Source organism: Trichosurus vulpecula, chromosome 1 (genome assembly GCF_011100635.1).
Source record: "Trichosurus vulpecula isolate mTriVul1 chromosome 1, mTriVul1.pri, whole genome shotgun sequence".
Lineage (NCBI taxonomy): Eukaryota > Metazoa > Chordata > Mammalia > Diprotodontia > Phalangeridae > Trichosurus > Trichosurus vulpecula.
The window spans coordinates 358,453,395-358,478,461 of NC_050573.1; the positions used below are offsets into that span (position 1 = coordinate 358,453,395).

The 25,067-nt window shown below is 40.5% G+C and overlaps 2 protein-coding genes across 2 annotated transcripts in view; one reads left to right on the plus strand and one right to left on the minus strand.

Moving 5' to 3' along the window:
- TERT (telomerase reverse transcriptase) overlaps window positions 1-12,771 on the plus strand; it is a 51,592-nt gene extending 38,821 nt beyond the window's left edge. Inside the window, exons 13-16 of the mRNA XM_036769476.1 lie at window positions 1,178-1,239; window positions 6,343-6,467; window positions 8,719-8,856; window positions 12,493-12,771. Coding sequence (XP_036625371.1) covers window positions 1,178-1,239; window positions 6,343-6,467; window positions 8,719-8,856; window positions 12,493-12,596 — 429 coding nt within the window. The 3' untranslated portion in view covers window positions 12,597-12,771. The remainder of the gene's footprint in view (window positions 1-1,177; window positions 1,240-6,342; window positions 6,468-8,718; window positions 8,857-12,492) is intronic.
- A 10,250-nt stretch (window positions 12,772-23,021) lies between these two features.
- The window catches only part of SLC6A18 (solute carrier family 6 member 18), a 52,325-nt gene continuing 50,279 nt past the window's right edge, over window positions 23,022-25,067 (minus strand). The window contains exons 11-12 of the mRNA XM_036741319.1: window positions 24,766-24,928; window positions 23,022-23,207 (exon numbers count right to left, since the gene is read on the minus strand). Of these exons, the coding sequence (XP_036597214.1) occupies window positions 23,022-23,207; window positions 24,766-24,928 (349 nt within the window). The remainder of the gene's footprint in view (window positions 23,208-24,765; window positions 24,929-25,067) is intronic.

Consider the following 25,067-nt stretch of genomic DNA (forward strand, 5'->3'; position numbering starts at 1 on the left):
AATTACATTTTAACCAGGTTGGAGCTGTATGGACAACCAGGAAGCAAGTTTGACACCTCTACCTAGTCCAATCCCTTCATGTTATAGATGAGGAATTGTGGAGAGAGAGAATAGGTCATCCTTCCCACAAAAAATATGGAATTTAGTCAATAGAGTATTATTAACTCAGTTCTTTGTTCCTTTCTGATGGTTTAAGTTCCCCTTAAATCTTTAGCCCTTTAGGTACATTTTATCTATTAATAATCTCTCTTTGTTCATTCTTTTACCTCAGTTTCTCCCTTCTTCCTTCCTTCCCTCCTCTCTTCCCTCCTCTCTTCCTCCCTTCCTCTTTCCCTTCCTCCCTTCCTCCTTCCCTTCCTCCCTCCCTCCCTACCCCCTTCCTCCCTCCCTTTCTTCCCTCCTTCTCTCCTCCCCTTCCCCCCTCCCTTCCCTACTTCCCCCCTCCCTCCCTCCCTTCCTTCTTTCCTTCCTTCCCTCCTTCCCCCTTCCCCCCTCCATTCCCTCCTTCACCCCTTGCCTCCTTCCCCTTTCCTCTCTCCCTGCCTCCCCTCCCCTTTCTTTTCTTCTTTCTCTCTCTTTCTTTCTTTCTTTCTTTCTTTCTTCCTTTCTTCCTTTCTTTCTTCCTTTCTTCCTTTCTTTCTTCTTTCCTTTCTTCCTTTCTTCCTTTCTTTCTTCTCTTTCTTTCCTTCTTTCTTTCTTCCTTTCTTCCTTTCTTCCTTCCTTCTTCCTTCCTTCCTTCCTTCCATCCATCCTTCCATCCTTCCATCCTTCCATCCCACCCAAAGGAATCTGGATAATTTATGGAAGTGAATCAGGCAACAAAAAGCTGGCCGCACCTGGTGGAATGAACAAGTGAATTAAAAGGCAGCGATTAAGCACTTGGTGTGTGCTAAATACTTTATGAAGCTCAGAGGATACCAAAAGAATCAAGAAAGTCCCTGTTGTCAAGTAATTTACACCCTGGCTGGGTGGAAGACAACACACATAGGAGGTTTCAGCTGCAGGGCAGATGTGAAGACTCAGAAGACCTACAGGGTTACCAGAGGGTGGATCGCAAGGCCCAGGGTTCCCCAATGTGGTTGTAGGCATTTCCGTTTATCCTGCTTCATGAGAATTGATGATAAAGAATGAATTTCTATAAATCTCATCCGTTTTTGCTCCTTTTCTTCCTGACCAGGTGAACAGTCTTCAAACTGTCTACATAAACGTTTACAAGATATTTTTACTGCAGGCCTACAGGTACGTCAGCATCCTCTGTAATGAGTCCCATTGCCACTTCACCCCACAAGAGGGAGCCATACACCATCAGAACCAGAAGCTTAGCTAGATTGCTTTGAGCTGCTCTTTTCACAAGGTGGCTTCTCAGTTACTCTTGGCAAGTACAGACTTCTGAAAAAACAACAGTTGTGAATGGAAGGAGACCCTCTTTTCCTTATGTATAAGTTACAGGAATCCCTTCTGCTGGTTCTTGGTAGGGATGTTCGATCTTGCAGGTGCCTGTTTTCCTTAGCCTGGATTCTGTGTCAGGCTCTTTGCTGCCTACTTCTCCCTACTGTATTCTTGCAGTTCTTTGCCATGGCATAGTTATGGACATGAGATTAGGATCATGGTACTTGGAGCTGGATGTGAAGGCCGCAGGAAGGAAGCTAGGAAGGCAGCCTTGATCTAATGGAAAGAGGATTGAATTTAGGGTGAGAAGACCTGGTTTGCATTTCCTGATCTGCCGTTTACTATCGTAGGACCTTGGACAGACCAGTACATCTGTTCTTCCACGGCTTAGTTTCTTTATCTATATAATGATAATAATAATGATAGTAACTTTAAAGTGTGCAGAGTTCTTTACATACATTCTCTTTTGGTCTGTACAACAACCCGGGGAGTCAGTTAACATTTATTAAGTGTTTGCTATTTTCCAAGCATTGTACTAAGCATTGGGAATACAAAGAAGGGCAAATTAAAAACAGTCTCTGTCCTCAAGGACCTCACAGTCTAAGAAAGTGGTCTGTAGCTCCTATAGATAGAATTTTACAGATGAGGATCCAGATTCCTAGAGGCTAAGTAGCCTGCCCATGGCATCTTACAGCTTAGTAATTGTTAGAGGCAGTATTTTAACCCACATCGTCTCAACTCCATTCCCAGCATTCTGTCTCTCATGTCATCCAGTCTTTGGACGATAACAATATGTATAAGTGAATGTATTCATGTCCCATCTTATGATGTCAGCATGGGTGACCGTGTTTGTTAATTATTTTGTAAATCTCAAAGTGCTGTCTGAATGCCGGCTGTTATCAGCTCAATAGATAGATGGATAGATAGAATTGTTCAGTTGTGTCCAACTCTTCATGACCCCATGGACCATTAGCATACCAGGCCTTTCTGTCCTCCACTATCTCCCAAAGTCTGTCCAAGCTTATGCTTGTTGCTTTCATGACACTATCTATCCTTCTCGCCCTCTGCCGTTCCCTTTTCCTTTTGCCTTCAATCTTTCCCTACATGAGGGTCTTTTCCAAAGAATCTTGTCTGCTCATTATGTAGCCAAATTATTTAAGTTTCAACTTCAGTATTTTACTGTCCAGTAAATATTCTGAATTAATTTCTTCATGTATTGACTGATTTCATCTCCCTGCTATCCAAGGAACTCTCAAAAGTCTCCTCTTGTACCACCATTCAAAAGCATTAGTTCTGTGGCACTCAGCTTTCCTTATAGTGTAGCTCTCACAGCCATACATTGCTACTGGAAAAACTATAGATTTGACTGTATGGACCTTTGCTGGCAAGGTGATGTCTCTGCTGTCCAGATTTGCCATAGTTGACTTTCCAAGGAAAAAGTGTCTTTTAATTTCATGGCCCCGGTTGCTGTCTGCAGTGATCTTTGAGCCCAAGAATGTAAAATCTGATACTGCTTCCATTTCTTTTTCTTTATTTAACAGGAAATGATGGACCAGTTGCCAAGATCTTAAGTTTTTTTGATGTTATGCTTCAAGTCATCTTTTACATTCTCCTCTTTCACCTTCCTCAAGAGGCTTCTTACATCATCGGTTTTTCTTGTCTTTCCCATTCTTTTGTTTTCTTATATTTCTTCCCATTGCTCATTTAAGAAAACCTTATCTCTCCTTGCTGTTCTTTGGAATTCTGCATACAGTGGGGCATATCTTTCCTTTTCTCCTTTCCCTTTCATTTTCCTTCTTTCCTCAGCTATTTGTAAAGCCTAATCAGAGAGCCATTTTGTTTTCTTGTTCTTCTTTTTCTTTGGAATGTTTTTTGTTGCTGCCTCCTGTACGATATTGCAAACCTTTGTCCGTAGTTCTTCAGGCACTCTATCCACGAGATCTAATGCTTTAAATCTATTTATTACTTCTACTTCATATTCATAAGGGATGTTATTTAGCTCACACCTGTATGGTCTGATGGTTTTCTCTACTTTCTTGAATTTAAGTCTGAATTTTGCAATAAGAAGTTCATGATCTAAGCCAAGGTCAGCTCTAGGTCTTGTTTTAACTGACTATGTAGAGTTGGTTGTAAAGCATATAGTCACTATTAACCACCTGGTGATGTTCATGTGTAGAACTGCCTTTTGGGTTGTTGAAAAACAGTGTTTGTTATGACCAGCGAGTTATATGACAAAACTCTATTTGTTTCGGCCCTCCTTCACTTAGTACTCCAAGCCCAAACTTACCTTTTATTCTAATTTTCTTTTGATTTCCTGCTTTAGCATTCTAATCCCCCATGACATATGTGACATCTTTTTTTGGAGGTTTTATTTTTAGAAGTTGTTGTAGGTCTTCATAGAACTGAACAACTTTGTCCTCTTTGGCATCAGTGGTTGGAGCGTAGTTAGTACTTTGTAAATAATAAAGATATATATATAGATATAGATGTCAGCTAATCCAGGGTGTATATAAGCTGGCTAGGGAGTGAAAGAAAGAATTGTGGGTTTGTGTTATAAAAAAGAGACTAGGAAATGGAAATGCCCTAGGGGCAGGATGTGAGGAACAATTCAGCTGATCACCCAAGCACATCAAGAGGAGGAGGAGGGGAAGAGCTAAGTTCTCCAATAAAATGTGCCCATTTGTTAATTCCTTAGCATTAAAAAAAAAACCCTAGGTTAAAAAACCATCTACCTTGGATGGTGCTTTGGTGTTGGAGCCTTACTTGGAAGTACAGGGAATTTTTAAAAAATTAATTTATGCTACGAAAATAGGAATCAGTAATGCTTAATTGCTTGACCCAAGGCTAATGAGAAGTAAGCAAAATTATATTTATATATCTGTATACACACACGTGTATATACCTACATATCTATATATGCATACATGATAAAGAACAAATTTAAGAATACTTCAAAGGATGAAGTGGTGTCAATTGGTACAGTGCTTTTTTTATACATAAGTCAAAGAAAATCTAGATAAGCTGAAAATTTTTATTTCAAAGTAAAATTAAACAAATTTTTACATCACTTGACATTCCTGACCCTTCTAGTGTTAAGAAGCCCTCAGCATCCTAAAATTCTTTCAATTAACTGAGTACATTTGTCTGATTTTGAATGAACACAAACCCACAGAAATAGCACAGCTATTTCTAAGCATTTAGTCATTCTTATAAATATGTTAAATTCTCTGCCAAATTATTTTGGATTGATAATGTTGACGCACAAGATGTGTGTGCACATTTTGGAGCATATTTGACAAAGATCCAAAGTGTAGTATATTGTTCTGTCTGAGAATGCTGCATTCTTTTTATTGAAATATGGATTAAATGGATTTACTATATTTCTCAGTTTGGGACTGACTTAGCCATTTAGATATGGATCACATCAGAGAACTAACATTTCCTTATCTTCTTCCAAGTTGAGTCACCTTCACCTTCAGATTTCACGAGGCGTCCCAGTGCTCTCTTGGCTGTTGCCTGGGAGGGAAGGACAGTAGGTGGATTAGCCAGTCCTATGAGTTAGAAGGCAAAAGAGAATCCATTTCTTTCTATTAGTAGCAACATTGATTGACAGGTGGGGGCAGGTAGGAGTTAGGATTAGGTGTCCTCTGGAGGTCTCTTTAGTATCTTGAGGTCTCTTCAGTGTTTATCCTCTGAATTTATGATTAGATCTTTTGACAGTAAAACAACATTCTACTCTCTTAGTAAGGCCAAGAAACATCATTCATTAACCTGATCATTTCCCTAACTCAGCCTTTGGACCAGCAGACTGGACATTGACCTGCACATATTCCTAGCCCAGATTTGTCCCAAGTTAAGTGAAATTTGCTTGCAGATAACTAACTTCTTGATGACTTTATAGCTGAACAAGTGAAGCTTGTTCTGCGAAAGTATTTTAATTGTTGGTTAATGTTTCCTCTTAGAGTAAGGACAAAGAGGAGAGGCAGATAAAGAGAAGCTAGCCAGCAGTAATCTACTTATAATCTTATCAGTTAGAGTGTAACAGAAGTCTTTTTTTAGGCATAAGCTTTACAGAGAAGCTGGAGATCTCCCCCTTCCCTCCAACCACACACTTTGCCTTTAGAACTGTACCTTAAGTATCTACTTTTCAGTGAGTTAAAAACCTTCAGTTTCTTCTAGGCTGTGAAGTGCGATGACAAAAACTATGATAAGTTAGGGAATTTTTTTTTTTTTTTTGCTGTTGGACTTCACATACTAGTAAGAAAAATAATTGGGACTTTCAGGATGTTTTTGGAGCCAAAATCGTCCTGACTGAAATGACCCAAATTGGCCGTGTGTGAGTCTCTGTCCCATGTGTTTGTGTGTGTCTGTCTGTCCATCCCAAATGGGCTGAGCAGCATATATGTCTATCTCCATATGTCTAAATACAAGCCAAGAACAGGACCTAGGCTCTGTGGCTTACCCATGTTCTTGTTCCTCTTCCATCTTATCCCCATTATCTTTGTTATTCTTCTAGCATTGGTTCACCTATTCCTTCTCCTCTTTGGGAGGTTTTGGGAGGGAGAAGATGAAGTGGTAAATCTACCAAGCATAGGTGGGTAGGGGGAAGTAGGAAGAGGGTGAGCCTGCTTCTGCCCTGTAACCGCAGTGGTCATGAATGAGGGAGCCGGAGGGATATGCTCCTTCCAGCACTGAGAGGCAGAAGTCTTGACTCCTGCTGGACAGAGAAACATGGAGCTTCAATGTTGTGAGAATTTTATTACCTCTTGACTCTAGAACCATAAGAGCACCAAACCAGACCCATCAGTAGCTATGAGCAGTTGAGAGGCATCTTCCCTTTGCAGTGTGTGTGTGTCCTCTAGGGTAGGGAGTTGGACATAAGAGGGCTTTTGTGTTTTTCATAATGAATGGGACATTTTGCTTATACATTGTTAATTAGCTCTTTTTCATTAGGTTTCATGCATGTGTTCTCAAGCTGCCATTTAATCAGCAAGTCAGAAAAAACCCTGGCTTTTTTCTCTCAGTCATTTCGGACATCATAGCATGCTGCTATTCCATTCTGAAAGCCAGGAATCCAGGTATGTTCAGATGAAGTTGGGTAATGATTGGCTTGGGCTCTTATTATTACGATAGGCTACTGTGGCGAATTTAGTTTTGTTAGTGGTTCCTGTAAATGTACAAGTATCTGATAAAGGCTTGAGTATTGGGAGAAAGGAAGAATAAGTTAGTGAGCTTTTAATTTCCTTTTTTTGTTTAATACAGAGATTCCAAAATGTAACTGTCACTCGATTGAACTGATTAGGCCCCCAGGGCAGGCAATGGCATATTAATTCAGCACTTAGTGTGAAATGCAGGATTTATAAAATTCAGATGTACTGTCAAATCCAAGATAATTTCCTTTCATTATGACCATTAGCAGCCCATGAACAAACTTAACCTGTTAGCTAAACAGTTGTCTGTTTTTGTTTGAATTATATGCTGATCATCATTTGGTAATTCTTCTTCAATATGCCTATATTCAGTTTTTTCCCAGTCATATGTTTATTTCTCTCAGTCATGTGTTTATCCAGAAGTACATTTCCTGAGAACTGCTGGCAGCTAGCAAACTGGACAGAGAGCTGGACCTGGAGTCAGGAAGACCTGAGTTCAAATTTGATCTCATATACTTCCTATCTTTGTGACCCTGGGCAAGTCACTTAACCTCTGCCTCAGTTTTCTCACCTGCAAGATGGGGGTAATAATAGGACCTACCTCCCAGTGTTGTTGTGAAGATAAAGCACAACATCAATGCTAGCCATTGCTATTTAATGTGGATGCCTTGTAGAAAAGGCCTAATATAAATGACAAATATGAATAATAATAATGATGTAATAATTTCTAGGAAAAGGGTGACATCATCCCAGAACAAGAAAGAAGACATGTTGAACATTGTACAGTAATAATAAAAATATCATTGGACTGGATGTCAGGCCCACTTTGCCAATTACATATTATCAAAGTCACTTTACCCTTCTAGGCCCATTACCTCATCCGTAAAATACTAGGTCATCTCTTGGGTCTTTTCTAGTTCTAAAAGCCTGTGGTTCTTTTATTATCATCATCTTTGATTTTGCATTGATGTTCAACTGCTTAAGCATCTGAAAAAAGTTAATTGACAGCCATGATATTCCAGGAAGATGGAAGGTACTAATATAAACACTCAGGATGATCCTGATGGACAGTTTTGTAATTGCGAAATGACAGGGAGGTAGCTTCCTGAGATCATGCCACCGGGATATGTCTTACATAGACATTCTTTGCAGCTTTATCAATATGTGGTGTTCCATTGCTCATCATACGGTAGCAGGGAGTATCTTGCAATAAATCTAAATAGGGTTGTTAAGAAGAGGTACTACACCCCCCAAGCTTGACTTTTCCCCTTAGCCCTTCCTTTTAATAAGGGGCCAAGATGTAAATAACCTTCCTCCAACAGTGTAGTTTCTTTCCTTTTTTTGGTTCTTGGATTTGTTTTCTGCCAAGATAATTATTGTTTCCTTCTGCTTGCATTTTCCCTTTTGAGTAACTATATTTGAGAAACTCTGACCGGAGCTGTTCCCTTTATGTGTTATCTAAAGAATTAAAAAAAGACTACATCAGTGTATGATTTGATGATCTCACTCCGTACACTGAGTTTTGTGGGGTGGGGGGCAGGGTTTGTTTGTTTTTTGAAAAGTCACTTGGAATGGCAGAGACCCATTCAAAAAAATGTAAGCAAATTCCTAAATGAAATACAGTGATATTTTTCTCTTGTGAGATCTTCCTCAGGGTCAACCTGTTCTACACTTGTCAGACATGCAGACAAGCGGGGCGGTGTTGTCGTGACCACCTAATTTTTTTTATGGTTTTAAAACCTGTAGGTTCAGAAAGACACATACATTTTCAGACCCAACTATTTCAACATAAATCTGTTTTGCTTGGCTATACTTTTGTTATAAGGGAAGATTTTTACTGGGGGAAGGGAGAGTTGGAGAGGAGGAATATGGAGCAATAAATAAGTAAAGAAATAAAAGCATCAGCAAAGTATTTTAAAATATACAGAAGAATGCAGAGTAACGTTCAGAAGGGAGCACATACAAGCAAGGCAATGTTGCTACTGCCGCCTTAGATTTAATATTTAAAAAAAAAAAAAGAAAATATCAGCCATGAATAATTATTACTTGTGCTTGTTTTTATTAGCATGAATTCTCTCCTTTTGTATGTAGAAAGGAAAATGTGTGTGCCTCTCGAGATTCTAAGAATACATTGAAATTGAGGTTATGCAGACTTGAACTCATATCTTTGTGTCTTCAGGAGTTACTCTGGGTGCCAAAGGAGCCTCAGGTCCATTCCCTTTTGAAGCAGCACGTTGGCTGTGCTATCATGCTTTCTTAGTTAAGCTGGTGAATCACAGGATAATCTACAAGTGTCTTCTGGGAACTCTCAAAATAAGTAAGCAAATGTGTAAAATTAAAATTTTTGCCATGTTGTTAAACAAAACCCTCATGAATTGATCATTCCATCCAGTTGTGTAGGCTAATGTTTGCCAAGCTTTTTATGTATATCTAACTAGTATGATACAGAATGGAAAAGGTTGGAGACCATGAGATTAGAATTCAGATGAATCGAAGACTTCAAGTTTGATATGGGTATTGCCCGGTTTTTGTTGTTGCTCAGTCTTTTTCAGTCATGTCTGACTCTTTGTGACCCCATTTGGGGTTTCCTTGGCAGCGATACTGAAATGGTTTTGCCATTTCCTTCTCCAGTTCATTTTATAGATGAGGAAGCTGAGGTGAAGAGGGTTAAGTGACTTGCCCAGGGTCACACAGCTAGTACGTGTCTAAGGCCAGTTTTAAACTCAGGAAGATGAATCTTCCTGCCTCCAGTCCCAGCACTCGATCCACTGCTCTGCCTAGCTGCTCATTTAGCTTTTATTATGGCCTAGCTGCCTTCAAACTATTCCTTAGCTATAGATTGAGCTCTTAATCCCAGCCATCTCTCAGATAGCTGTCATTGATCATAAGGAAGCCTGAGTGAGGGAGTATAGATGGCTATCACAAATGCCTTACCAATAGTGGGTTCATAGCATCCTCTCCTCTTAGGAAGAAAGGAACATTGGTCCCTATTAGAAGTATGCATATGGCTTATGGGAAAGAGGGCTAAGCTTAGAGTCCAGAAATCTGGGTTCTTTTCTAGCCGAATTACTAGCCATACAACTTTAGTTAAGTCATTTAATCTTTCTGTGTCCCTCTAAGGGAAGTCTTTTCATGGGTCCCTGCTGAGGACTTCTACTGTATAAGCAAAGCAGATTCCTCATGTAATTGACCCAGGAACAAGCATTGTATGTAATGGAGATGCACTAGAAACTTTACCAGTAAATAGGAGAATAAAGCAAAGATGTCCCCTCTCCTCATATTATTGTTTGATATAGTTCTAGAGAGCAGCTAGGTGATATTGCGGACAGAGTGCCGGGCCTAGAGTCAGGAAGACTCATCTTTCTGAGTTCAGATCTGGCCTCAGATACTTACTAGCTGTGTGATTCTGGGCAAATCACTTAACCCTGTTTGTCTCAGTTTCGTCATCTGTAAAATGAGCTGGAGACGGAAATGGCAACCACTCAATATCTTTGCCAAGAAAACCCCAGATGGGGTTACTCAGTATTGGACCTGATTGAAAAACAACTGAACATAGTTCCAGAAATGTTAGCAATACCAGTAAGAAGAGGACAAAATCGAGGGAATCAATACAGGAAAAGAGATGAAACTATTTGCCAATGACATGATGATGTACTTAAAAAATTCTAGGCAATTCATAAAGATACTAGTTGAGATAATTAATAACTTCAGTAAAGTTTCAGGCTACAAAATAAACCCACAAAAATCCATAGCATTTCTGTATAATTGTAACAAATCCAGTCAGTCAAGCACATTCAGTACTTGTATGGGCTCAATTACAAATATTTCACAAAGAAATAAAAAACGACTTGAATAGCCAGAGAGATAGTCAGTGCTTCTATGCCAATGTAATGGAAATGGTAGTACTACTAAAGTTAATTTACAGATTTAGTATAACTGCCAAAGGGATACTTAATAGAATAGCTAAAGTAATAGTTCATTTGGAAGAACAAAAGATCTAGAATATTAAGGGAAATGGTGGGGGGGAAAGTAGGAAAAAGAAAATAGCACTTCCAGATCTCAGACTGTACTTATTAAAAAATGCAAAAGTAGGTCAGTGAAACACACAATATAAAGAAGAATCAGAAATAATTGAACTCAGTAACCCAATGTTTACTGAACCTGAAAACTTAGACACCTAGGAAAGAACTCCTTGTAGACAAGAACTGCTGAGAAAACTGGAAAATGGTCTGGCGGAAATTGGGCTTATGCCAACATCTTACACCATATTCCACAAATTCATAATAAGAGATCATACCATTAAAAATTAGAAGAGAAGGTAATATATATGCCTTGTATAGGTATGGTTAGGGGATGAATGGGGACAGCTAGGTAGTTCAGTGGATAGAGTGCTAAGACTGGAGTCAGGAAGACTCATCTTCCTAAGTTCAAATCTGGCCCCAGACACTTACTAGCTGTGTGATCCTGGATAAGTTACTTAACCCTGTTTACCTCAGTTTTCTCATCTGTAAAATGAGCTAGAGAAAATACCAAACCTCTCCGGTATTCTCTGCCAAGAAAACCCCAAGTGAGGTCATGAAGAGTCAGACATGATTGAAAAAAACAAAACAGCTAAACAAAAGCCAAAGGGATGATTTCTCAACCAAACAAAGCATAGAAGCAGTTGCAAAAGACAAAATAGAGAATTTTAATTATGAGTGATTGAAAAGCTATAGTACAAGTATACTTAATGCATCTAGGAGAACGAGGGAAGCAATCGGGCAAAAAATCTTTGCATCAAATCTCTGATGCACACTGAAGTAACTAGAGCCAGGAAAACATTTTACATGATGATTTCAGCAATGTGAATGCAAGGGACCACAATCATAGAACATCTGAAATTGTGTTGCGGCACAAAAGACCAAGCTTGGCCCTGAATAAGAGCTATGGGAAGACATGTTTCCCTGCTCCTTTGCAGAGGTTGGGGTTCATTCGCTGCAGGTCCTCTGAAGTCATGGTTGGTGGTCACGTTAATTAGATTAATGAGATTAATTAGAATTATGAAATTGTTGAGTTTCGTTTTTCCTTCACGTTATTGTGATAATCACATGAAGTGCTTTTCTGGTTCTGGCTGCTTCACTAAATCAGAATTCAGATTTTCCCAAGTTTCTCTGAATTCTTCATACTTATTATTTCCTATGGCTCAATAGTATTCCATTTCATTCACACTTTCTTCAGTCATCCCTCAGTTGCTGGGCACCTACTTCCCATCCAGTACTTTGCTAACAACAAAAATGCTGCTGTAAGTACTTTGCTAGATACAGGACTTTCCCCAAATCCTGTAGTGATATTGCTGGGCGAAAGGATGGGTATAGGTCTAAAGTATTTCTATGCAGGTCCAGATCCTATGAAGTATATGTATGGCACAGTCTAGGTAGCACTCAAGTTTACAAGTCTCTTCTCATTTAGTCTTATATCCTTTGATTTCTTAGACCTTTAGAGTATTCTTTTCTTGCTTGACCCAAAATAATAGTTCCCTCTTTCTCCACAGATCAATTCCTCTTTCTTCTACTTCTCTCAACTTGAGATTTACCGAACTGGGCATTCTGGAAAGGGTTCATTTTTATATTTCCATTTTTATAATTCCTTTCACATCTCATCAGGATGCATCTTGTTTCATGCCATGCATTTGGGTCACACTTTCTAATGTAGTCAGTTGCCATCTGTCCAAAGTACGATAGAGAGAAAGAGGACATTGTAAGATATATTATAAAAGTTTTCCCATCATCCAGAAAAAAAAATTCAACTAAATACTTTATTCTAAATTCCAAAGTTCACAAGATATTCTTCTCCACCCCCAACAACCTTAGAGTTGAGTGTTTGTTGCTTCAGGCAAAAAATATCCCTTATTGGCTGAAAAGATAAGAAACATCATTTGATTTCTGAAGACTAATCTAATACTATTTATTCACAGGCAAACTGCAGTTATTCCGGCAGATCCCAAAGGCTACGATGTACATGCTAAAGACAGCAACAGACCCATCACTCTCTCAAGATTTCAAAATGATATTAGATTAGCTGCTTGAGTCATTCGTTTCTCTGGGTTGAATTGAGATGAGTAACAGGTACTATACTAGAGTGCCTTTTTTCCCTGCCTCAAACTTTTTTTTCGTTAACAGTCTTTATTTCTCAGTGAGAAAAGGCCCATGTTTCCTTGCTGCAGGGTCTGACTCATGGACTGATTTTCTAGTTAGCATCTCTTACATACTATAGTGCTTTTGAGAGCCCTAACATGCCTTCTACTTAGCTACTGATGGGGTGTCTCATTCCATTTGGGAATATTCCCAGCTGTTGTATTGACTTGAAAACAAATTACATATAAAATGTTACAATTTAAAGACGTCTTAGAGGTTGTCTGTATACTCCCCCACCTCTTAATTTTACAGGTGAGGAAACTGACCATTTATTTTTTCAGTATTGAGATGGAACTGTGTCCATTGAAGGGAGTTGTTAGAATGTAAGCTCCTTGGGAGTAAGAATTGTTTGGTCTTTTGTGTTTGTATCTCTGTACTCAGCAGAGTAGTTGTCACCCAGGAGGTACTTAATAAATACTTGTTGATTGATTAATCATAGAGTCATAGATTTAGTATTGGGAGATACCTTAAAGACATCCATAGTCTTCTATACAGTGGTCTCCAAAGTGGTAGCCATGGCGTGACTTCAGGGGATGTGTGGTCAGTGCAAGGACTGGGAAGATGGCGTCACCCTCTGTCTTAGGTAGCCCATAGTAGGCTTCATGTCTGAAACAACCATAACTATACTTCATCCACTATAGCCAATCCATTTCCCAACCCATCTTGCTGTCATTCAAGCTCCCAATCTTTCCCCTTCTTCACTAGGCATCAGCCTTTCAGGACAGTAATAACTAAACTGGGATCAGGCCCCTACATCAGCAGCCACAAAGGTACCATTGGGAAATTCCTCCGCTCTCCAGTCTCTTCACCCTCTGCCCCCGTCCCACCCCCAGATCACCATGACTGTGACAGGTACCCTTCACAGGGCTGGCTCGTCTCTCTGGGACAATGACCAGGAAATAAAGGGTCTGGGCCTGCCTGCCCTTCTTCTTTTGTACCTAGTAAGCATCAGCTGAGAAGTATCACCAAGACATGCATGACAAAGCTCACAACATTTTTTGGTCCCATTTCTGTCAGGAATACTGTGATCCTTCTGGCTACCCAGGGTGACAACCTTAATGTCCTCCCATACAGTATAACAACGATAGCTAACATTTCTATGGCACCTACTGTGTGCTAGGAATTACACTAAGTGCTTTACAGGTATCTCATTTGATCCTCACAACCACCCTGGGAGGTAGGTGCTATTATTATCCTCATTTTATAGTTTAGGAAACTGAGGCAAACAGGCTAAGTGACTTGCCCAAGATCCCATCGGTAGTGTCTGAATTCACGTTCGAACTCACATATTTCACTTAACAATGATTTGCCAAACGTCATTTCTACATCCACACACTGCATCTTTCATGTCTGTCTCCTTCGTCTCTACCAACATGGCCACTGCTCCCATTCATTGTTCATCACCCCTAACCTTTGAGAAACTGCTAAGTTCTTTTAATGGTCCAAACTCTTCTTTCAAACAAAGGTCCATTTGTTTTTTAATACAAATCTCCTCCAGTGGGGTATGTTTATGAGTACTAGACCACTACGTTCTCCAAACACCCAGAGCTAAGGATCTCCCAGAAGACACTGGAGCAGCACATTCTGGATATGCACGGGCACAACACAGCAAAACCAAATAAATGTGCAGGAGAAATCTGCATCAAAAATGGCATAAGGAATTGTGTGAGTGAACAAGATGAACCAATCACAGTGAGAGACTGGATCGCCTCCATGCTTCTCACCATTTCAAGAAAACATGACCTGCACGAGGTGACTGGACTCTGATGCTGAGTTAATAGGACCCTGTGTAGAATGAGATTTCTGTCCTCAGAGAGAATACCCAGATCCAAAGATCTCGAATCTGTTGGAATGCCTGAGCATCATGCGTTTCCCTCGTGCTGTACTTCCCACCTTTTGCAGAATGTGCCCCTCCCTGTATTTCTCCCTTCTCTCACGTCTTCTGGCACTTAGGGGTTTTGCTGCCCAGATTAGCACCTACTTGTCCTCTCTTTGTTCAGTGAGTGATAGTTCTCTCTGCTAAAGTAGATGGTAAATTCTGAGGACAGGGACCATGCTGGCTGTAGAAGGAGTTCTCATTTAAAATCATTGTCCATGTATAACCAATATCAAATTGCTTACCATCTCAGGGAGGGAGAAAGATAATTTGGAACTCAAATTTTTTTTAAATGAATGTTAAAAATTATCTGTACATGTAATTGGGGAAAAATAATATCTAAAAAGAAAAAATTGTTTACTCATTTTTCAGTCATATCCAATTATTAATAACCCCATTTGGGGTTTTCTTGGCAAAGATACTGAAGTGGTTTGCCATTTCCTTCTCCAGCTCATTTTACAGATGAGGAAATTGAAGCAAACAGTTAAGTGACTTGTCCAGGGTCACACATCTAGCAAGTATCTTGAAGCCAGAACTTAGAAAGATGAGGTTTCCATACTCTAGGGCCTAGCACTCTTTTCCCTGCATTCCTCCTCATTGCTCTTAATAAATAATCTTTGCTTAAAATAACAAAAGAAGAGCCAATGTAAGGAAAAAAGCTGGAATACATTCCACCAAGTGAAAAATTACTCTCCTCGGTTGATCAATAGGTGTTATTATTAAGTGCCTTCTGTGGGCCAGGCTTTGTGCTGGGTGCTAGGGATACATGGACAAATAAGATTGTCCCTGACCTCAGGGAGCTTATGTTTTGTAGGGAAAGAACCAGCCTTAGTGCCAAGAGAACCTTTAAGGTTCCAAGCAGGCTTGATTAATAAAAAGAATTTATCAAAAGAGGATCTGGGCATTCCCTATATCCATACCAGATAAGGACAAGGTAATAGGGGAAGGATTGATGGGGAAGAAGAAAGGCCTCAGGAAGAGGTGGCATTTGACCTGGGCTTTGAGAGATACTAGGGGTCTTATGAGGCTGAGCTAAGAAGGGTATGCAGTCAGTCGTGGGGGATAGCCTATATAATAGCAAGCCAGTGGGTAATGAAATGTATATAGAGTAGTAAGGCAGTTTGACTAGACCATAGAGTGCATAAAATAAAAGAATAATGTGCAATCAGGCCGAGAAGGTAGGTTGGGCCTTTAAGTACCAGAGAGGAGTTAATATTTGATGCTGGAAGTATTGGGAGCTGCTGGGATTTATGGAGCAGGGGGACATTATGCTCAGACCTGTGCTTTAAGAGTATGCCTGGCATTTGTGGAAGAAGGACTGAAGATGGAAAGAGATCAGAGGCATGGAGACCAATTACATCACATCTGAGAGCTGATGATGGCTTGAACTAGGGTGATGGCTGTGTGGTTTGGACAAGATGGGGCAGATGTGAGGGGGGTGTGAAGGTAAAGGCCTCGGCAGGTGACTGGAGAAGAGGGAGAGGTAGGGAGGTGAGGATGATGTCATCCTTGAAGTTAGGAAGACAAATGAAGTTTTTTCAGGGAAAGATAATGAAAGGTAGATAATTAGCAATTGTCTCCTCTCTGTTCTTATTTCCTTTTCCCTTTCAATAATTTGAAGCCTACAAGGGTATTTCTGCTGGGAAAAACTGAGCATTTTTGGTGAAGTGCATAGAATGCTGGGCTTGGAGTCAGGAAGACTCATCTTCCTGAGTTCAAATCTGGTCTCAGATACTTACTAGCTGTGTGACCCTGGACAAGTCACTTAACCCTGTTTGCCTCAGTTTCCTCTTCTGTAAAATGAGCTGGAGAAGGAAACAGCAAACCACCCCAATATCTTTGCTAAGAAAATCCCCAACGGGGTCATGAAGTATCGGGCCTGATTCAAAAACGACAGAACAACAACGGAGTCTCTGTGCTAGAGTGTGTGATGTTCTCAGTGCTAAGGATGTATTCTCCTTTTGAGCCCATCTGTGCATTTGCTTTGTTCACCATTCTGTCATGCTTTGTAAAGTGTTTTCATCTACTGACACAGGCATGTCCTCAAGTGACAGAAAGGTGACTTCCTACCTACTGCAGACCAATTACTCATTATATGAGGAGTGTTATCTTTTATATACATATATATATATATACTTATATATGTGTGTATATATATATACATATATATGTGCATATACATATATATATCTGTTGTAGAGGAAAGCATTCCAAATTACTGAGTATAATGCATTTATTATGACCCAAAGTCCATCGATGCCCATCATAAAGCTATAGAAGGATACCTGGTACCAGATTCTCTGTTTGAGTTTCTCTGTGAAAGGAAGAGTAAAACTCCCTCTTGATTAGATCTTCTGGAGACACTGGCATGTAGGCATTTGAACAAACAGATTAGTATACTTTAAAAAAAAACAACTTTAATGCATTTAATTATAGTTCAACTCCCTAGAGCCCAGCCAAGTTACCTACACCAACAAAAACCCCTCTCCCCAAAATCAACCATGACTTTCTGAAAGGGGCTCCAAGACTTCTGAAGGTTCAAAATACCAAGATCCAATATAAGGAAACATGGAACACACAAGACAGTAAAGTAAGCCAAAATTTTACCAAGGAGACATGCAATATGAAGGACAGTCAGGGAGGGTGGTGGAAATAGGTCAGGTCATTTGGGGTTCCACATGGAATTGGGCGCAATCTACTGAGACTCAAGGAGATGGAGTACCCTCACCCAGTAAAGTCTGAAGTTTTGTTTTTCTTTAATCAGGTTCTTAAGTGGGTTGAGCAGGACCAAGCATCGGGGGAAAGGAGCGTTTGCCGATTCCTGCTAGTGGACAAAGAGAAGATGTCTAGGGAATTGGTAGCTAGCTGACAATCAAACTCCCCTCTGCTGATGAAAGGGTGCATTGACCATGACCACAGGTCTGACTGGGTGACTTAGGGAGGGTTTTGAGCTTCTGTGGGGCATATTCATTTGTGGCTGGTTTGGGAGGCGACCAAGGTCTTTACCAAAGCTCTAATAGGTGTTATCTTGGGGAGAACAAAGAGCTCCATTTTCTATGTTGTCTTCTTTCATTAGAATGTAGGTTTCTTGAGGACCCGAACTTGACTCGCTTAATTATATTTGTACCCCCCAGAACTTAGCAGAGTATTCCACATACAGTAAGCACTTAAATAAATGTTCTGTCTTTACAATACCCCCAATAGATGGTTATTCAGCCTCTCGCTTGAAAATGTCTAGTGAGAGGAACTCATTACTTCTCTAGATAGCTGTTCCCCTTTTCCATGTCCCCACCCTCTCATTTGTTCTTAGTTCTGTCCCTTACAGCTAAGCCAAGCAAATCTAATCCTTCTTTCCCCAGATACCTTTTCCAGAAACTTGAAGATAAGGTATTATCTCTGTACCCACTCCCTCTACCTGCTTGGCTCTCACCCCATACCTATAGCAGGCCAATTACTCATTATATGGGGAGTGTTTTTTTTTTCCTATTTCTGTTGCAGAGTCTCTGTCTCTTAAGTCTTCTCTCCAGGTTTAACAAATGTCAGAGACAATTTTTGAATCTGGATAAAGCCTTGTTAGAGAGTTTGGGTTTGGGTTTTTTTTTGTTTTTCTTTTTTTGCCCCCTTGGTGTCACTGAAACTAGGGAGACAGTCATAGAACATGAATTTGGATTTGCAAGCAATCCGATGTTTCCCTGTTTCAGGGAAAGGTTGCAGACTTTTCTCTAGCTCCTGGTATTACCTGTAAGGTTGGGTTTGCAGATTGGCCCTGGGCTCTTTTAAAGGGACTGTCCCAGGAGCCTGCCAAGATGACCAAGTTGTACATCTCCAGATTGAACTTGAATAAATAAAGCAATTCACAGAGCTGTTTATTGTAAGAATGGAATGTGCTTAGCTCAGCCGTTTCCCTCTTCCTGCCTCACCCCACTAGTCTGATAATAGAAAAGCACAGGTCGTGCAGCACCGATTTAGAGCAAGAAGGGGATGCTTAGAGGTGTTCTAGTCCAACCCTTTTGTTTTACAGATGAGGAAACCAAGAAGCCCAGAAAAGTTATTACTTGTCCAAGGTCAAAAAGTAATGAGTTGCAGAGCTGGGTTTCAAACCCAGGTCCTTTGACTTTGAATCCAACATTCTTACTATTACACTGTATTTATTGAGCAAACAGCCAGGAGATAAATGGTTTTAATTAGAAATTTGTCTGAAAGCTTATTGGGTCACCCACCACACCTGCCTCCTTTGTAAAAGCCCGGCAGCAGCCGCATCTATCTGAGGGTGCCTCAGTCACTCCTGGTTTGTGTAAACGTCTTCTGTGTTGTCTCCCCTTTTTCTCCCTAGATCTTTGCTTCATCTTTGTGTCATGGACCCATTAGACAGGCTGGGTGCTAAGTACTTGGCAAATGAGGGTTTGAGGATATAACCCTAACCCTTGGGCAGTCCGGTGAGAGTACTGTTCTAGGGTAGTCGTTTCTACATTTAGTTTCCAGGTGGGTAGGTTATCTTGGCTCCATTTCTTGGCGTAACTTCACCTCAGCGTTAGGTATCTCAAGGGGCTTTTCATCACGTTGATCATTTCTCAACGTTAGGAAAGCAACCAAAAGCACATGTGCTGTGGATGATTGGTCATCAGGAGCATTATCTTTGTATGTAGAAGCTAGCAAATTCTGATCACTTTGTGATCATAGGGTTTCATTCATTCACCTCTTTATTCAAACAATATTCGTTAAGTAGATACTATGTACAGGGCACTGGAAAAGATAGAGATGAATAAAGACATGATCCCTACCCTCGATGAGTTTATTATTTTGTTGTTTGGTTGTTTCAGTTGTGTCCAACTCTTTGTGACCCTGTTGAGGTTTCCTTTGCAAAGATGCTAGAGCGGTTTGCCATTTCCTTTTCTAGCTCATTTTACAGATGAGGAAACTGAGGCAAACAGTGTTAAGTGACTTGCCCAGGGTCATAGAGTTAGTAAATGTCTAAGGTTGGGTTTAAACTCAGGAAGATGAGTTTCCTGACTCCAGGCTGGCACTCTATCTACTACGCCACCTAGTTGCCCTTGTTCATTATCTAATAGGGCTAATAAGACATGTACATAAATAAATATATTTTCGTACATTTTATTTGGATTGGTATTCATTTGTGAATCTATAGGATAGAGCTTTTAGTAATTATCTCCTCCATTTATGATGAATTTTTTAAATGGATCTACATGGTACAGTCTTGTTGGTTCAGCAGCATCTGGCGCCCCTTATTTAGCAAAGAAATGTTTACAAAGGCTTATCAGACTCATCCGAAGAGGAGCTGAGTGGTTACAGAGGCCCTGACCAGCTAGAGCCTTTTATGACCATCCAGAAGAAACAGTAGGGACCAGATGAGTCATCAGAAGCCACGTGTGTCATCTCAATAAACATTTAAGAAGTAAACAAATCAATGTTGGGAGCACCACTATTTGATTGCTGGGTGGAAGTAGGACAAAGGTCAGCAACTTCTTTTGGGGTGGGAGAGGTAAGGAAAAGATTGCCAGCTTTCCCCAATATCTTCAGTCTTTCCCTTGAGGGGATTTGCATGCATCCAGTCTAGCCCTTGGATGTGATAGGGACTGAAAGGAATATCTTATTACCATACCTATACCTAGTACCTCAGCTGTTTTGCAAAGTAGACCTCCCAGGATGATTCGTAGCAGGAAAGTACTGGTAAATATTTAACAACTGGCTCTTAAAAAAAAAAAGGCAAGATAAGCTTTAAATTTTGATTTGCAATACTGACATTTTCCCCATTACTTTCTTAAGTCCAGAGTAGACAGTCATAAAAACAATAAATAAAGCCCTGATTTGTAGTGTTTGCCGATTTCCAATGTGTAAATGTTCATGCTAAAAATTTAACAATTGGCTCACCAGACAGCATGAACTGGCTCCGGCACACCCGAGATTTGTAGGAATTTAGGTAACCAGGAGTATAATAATATAGGAGTTAAAAAGGAATTTTTTAACCATAATTCAAATAAAAGTTTAGACTAGTGTTTTTCAAACTGTGATACAAAGAACCCTGAAATACCCCAAGCTTGTATTTAGTTTGTATTTCTTTGTGTTGTTTGTTAATGTGTATTAGAAAAACAATTTTAGAGAATTTTACTACAACAGATCTGCTAAAATTTTGTTGAAAAGGGCCCTGCTACTCTGAAAAAGTTTGAGGACCACCGATTTAGACTATGACAATCTGAATAGCAGCAAAAGAGTTTGAGTTCAAAAGACAGATTTTACTAAGGCTGAGAACTTCTGCTGGTTAGCTGGGACAAAAGAACAAGATGGCCCCTGAGTCTTTGTGCTAAAAGATCTGAGAATTCCTCTATTGTGGATTAGAAAAAGACACATAGCACCAGCGACTCACTGAAAATGCCAGCCGAGAGAAGCAGAGGGCAGCTCAGTAAAGATGCCAGCAGAGAGAAGCAGAGGGCAGCTCAGTAAAGATGCCAGCAGAGAGAAGCAGAGGGCAGCTCAGTAAAGATGCCAGCAGAGAGGAGCAGAGGGCAGCTCAGTAAAGATGCCAGCAGAGAGGAGCAGAGGGCAGCTCAGTAAAGATGCCAGCAGAGAGGAGCAGAGGGCAGCTCAGTAAAGATGCCAGCAGAGAGGAGCAGAAGGCAGCTCAGTAAAGATGCCAGCAGAGAGGAGCGGAGGGCAGCTCAGTAAAGATGCCAGCTGAGTTGGTGGCACCTCCAGTGAGCAGACAGTCTGGCCCGCAGCCCAATGACTTCAGCAGAAAACATAGGCAGCTCAGTAGAGAAGCGAGCAGCAGTTCTGGAGCAGAGGCAGAAAAGGTGTTCCAGCTAGGAACCCTGCCTCCCCACCAAGGAGTGGGAGTTACCTTGACCACGTATCTTCCTTTTATCCCCTCTTCCGCTTGGTCAGCTGTGGAAGAGTGTAGACCTATGTATGTGGGGAATGTTTATTATCACTTACTTTTTTATTTTATCAAAGTAAGCATCTTTTTCTTCAAACTAACATGCCATCTAATTGGCTAGTAAAAGAAACACATTAGTAGAGGCTCCTGAAACAACAGTTCTGAGTGGATGCTGACCCTCAATGGACCACAAACTTGGGGTAGCTTTCAGAGGGACCTGGTTGTATTTAAAGAGGGTAGGGGTAGGCTAACCCCCATGCCGTGGGGGGAGGGGGGACAATTGAAGATGGCCAAGTACAGTGGATTCTCTGGTACTTTCAGGCACCTACAAGGTCTGCTGATCAGAGACTGCCTCTAGCAGAACAACTTTCAAGTAGACAGGCTCTAGGGATAAATAGATTAGTGTATGGACTATGGACAATGTTCATGAATGGTGTGACCTTAACAAATATGTTCGATAACCTTGTCCATCATTTCAGAGGTTCTAGTGGCTTCTGCCTTTAAAGAACAGACAAATCACCATATTGCTTAAATCAAATTTAATCATCAGAAGTGGCTTAAACGAGAAGCAAGATGGCTGATCCTTAGTCTGCCATTTGGTCATCTTTAAGTATTATGTTGATTTCTATGTTTAGCACGAGGACATTTTCATCATCGAACTCCTCGGTACACATTTTCTTTTCTATTTTTTCTTTTGTGGTTGTTGTTGTAGCTTTACAGTGGTGTAATTACAGACCTGTGAAATAGACCCTGAAAAGGGGTATAGAGCTTAATTTAGAACAAATGGTGAGTGGATGGCTTCCAAGGAGGAAGGAGATGGAACCAGATGTAGTGAAGCTAATAGAAAACAAGGTAGGCATGGGCAACGGGTGAATGATTGGGTAGGTAGAGAGGAGAGCATGAAAGTGATTGCGCAGTTAATATGGAAATGAGGTTCTAGATTCTTGTCCGTAGAGCAGCTGGCATCACTTGAAATAGTCCATCTTGAGGCTCATTGGGAATATGCTGAGTTCATTTCTCTTGTTGGCCAGGACACTTTCCTTTGGTTTGTGTTGTTCAGTCATGTCTGATTCTTTGCCACCCCCTTTGGGATTTTATTGGCAAAGATACTGGAGTCATTTGTCATTTCCTTCTCCAGCTCATTTTATAAAAAAGGAAACTGAGGCAAACAGGGTTAAGTGACTTGCCCAGGGTCACACATCTAGTCAGTGTCTGAGGCCAGATTTGAGCTCAGGAAGATGAGTTTTCCTGACTCTAGGCCCAGCACTCTATCCACTGTGCTGCTGTGTATTATCGACATCCAAATGGGAGATATACTTGTGAGCCAGTAACTAAGGGAAAACTGAGGAGTAGAATATTCTGGAACTAGGAGAGAGAATGTTGTCATGGGTAACAACTGAATAAACTACTCTTTATACTGGTGCTGAATACTGTGCCTCTTGTCCAAGTGACAAAACAACCCTGCTAACCCAAACTCACAGTTTGTGATATTAATTCCCCTATTTCCTTCCTCTTTTACATAGAATCACCCCTTCAGTCTTCTACAGAGTCATAGGGTCTTTGCCATCAGGTGTTGGCCATGAAGTCTTCTCCCTTCCTCGCCTCCTGTTGATTAACTGAAAAAGTGCTATCCCAGGTATCCAAATGCAAGGAAGCAGTGACAACATCACACAGACAACTTGCACCCAGACAGGGTAGAATTTCTCTTGCTTGATTGGGAAATCATCCTGTAGGAATAAAACAACCACAGAGTTTGCTGCTGGTGTGCCCAAAGTGGCATGGGGAGGTGGCATGGGCTGCTCCCACAGGCACCCTTATTTTGAGTTCCCTTGAATAAGGATCATTGACAGTAAGAAGAATTGAAATGGGAAGAGCTCCTCCCACCAACCATGGCAATGAGCTTTGTGTTGTTTGCTGACTTAGAACCTTAGCTGTGGAAGGAACCTCAGCCTTCTTCCTTCCTGGGATCAATGAGCTCAGAGTCCTAGCTAAATTAAAGGAAAAATAGAAGTGTATACTTCTGTGTATTAAAGGGAAATGCCGGAGTAAGACCTCGGGCTCCTGAGGATGCTCTCTCTGCAACACCAGCAGCTTCATCTGAGGGGCCAGCTGGACGAAGACTTTATGATCAAGACGGCACTGGGTTCTTGAGAAGAAAATTGGCTCTTGAATTAGCATAGTTTAAATGAGATGATGTCCTCAGAATCTTACTTAGGTTTTCCCAGCTAAAGTTGTTCTATAATTACATCATTGATAAATTATCACTGAACCTCAGGATAAAGTCTCAAAACTGTCCTATAACTATTATTTATATAATGTTATTCTGGTGACTACGTATATCTCTGTAATTATCTCATTTAACCTTGTGTTTTTATGGAACCAATTAGCAATGTTAGGTGAGGCACGTCCATAGATAAAAGAACTCTGAAAACCATGTAGCGGTTATGATGTATTTTTTGGGATGGCAGCATGGTCTAGACCAATGGTGTCAAGCTCAAATAGAGATGGGTCTCTACAGACCACATGCTAACTTAGAAAACCACAAATGGACATCATCTATCTTGCGTTTTAATTTATTTTGCTAAATATTTCCCAGTTACATTTTAATCTGGTTCTGCCACACTCAGGAACTTTGCAAGCACATGCCACTTGTGAGTTTGACACTTTTGGTCTAGAGTACATTCTTCTCATTTTACAGATGAGGAAACCGAGGTCCAGAGAGATTAAATTTCTTTCCTATGGCCACACAATTAGTGAGATTCAGGACTTGCACCCAGTTCTCCAAATGTAAGTCTAGCACCCTCTTGTACTACATATGAAAGGATAACTAAACACTGATAAATATTTATATAACATTAGCATGTCATAATATCTGCTTACTATGACAGTGTTTTTAGATTTCTTTCTATTCAAATAAAGACACTTCATTTTTATCATCACTGCCATTTTTGCCTTTGCAATTTTCACTGTCCTCTAACATAGAGCCCAAATATATACTATACTCAGATTTCAGAGAATTAAGATTTGGGGAAGAAGGAGCAGCTTATGAGATCAGGGGCCTTAATACTGTTGGTGGATCTGATTTGAATTGATTATTTAGTTAGTGGTCATCCAATTTATAGATTCTCTGGGTCTTTGCTGTTATGGAGGTAGATTTTTGGTCCAAAGACATCCACAGCTCTAAAGTTTAAACTGATTTTAGAGACTTGATAAATCTGATTCTTTGTGGAGCCCAGAGGGACGAATGGGTGGGACTCCCTGAATTTCTTAAACAAAGAGACTTACATATTGTGGGTCCCAGGATCCATACGTCGGCTGCTTTTGTATCAGTAGGATAATGTAGGCTACAAAGATGATCAGCAGCAGCAGAGGGCTGATGATTTTCCATGCCACCTGCCAGTAGATGTTGGGCCGCCTTCCCGTCATCCATTCTACGTCATCACAGAACCTGCCATATGAATCGAACAGTTCACATTCTCTCCTACCCTAGCCCTGACTCTGAAATCTCTTCAAGTAGGCTCTCTAAGCAGGATTATTTTTTCTGAATGTCATGGGCATCTTTCACTTCCTCTTTACTGGCAAAGAAA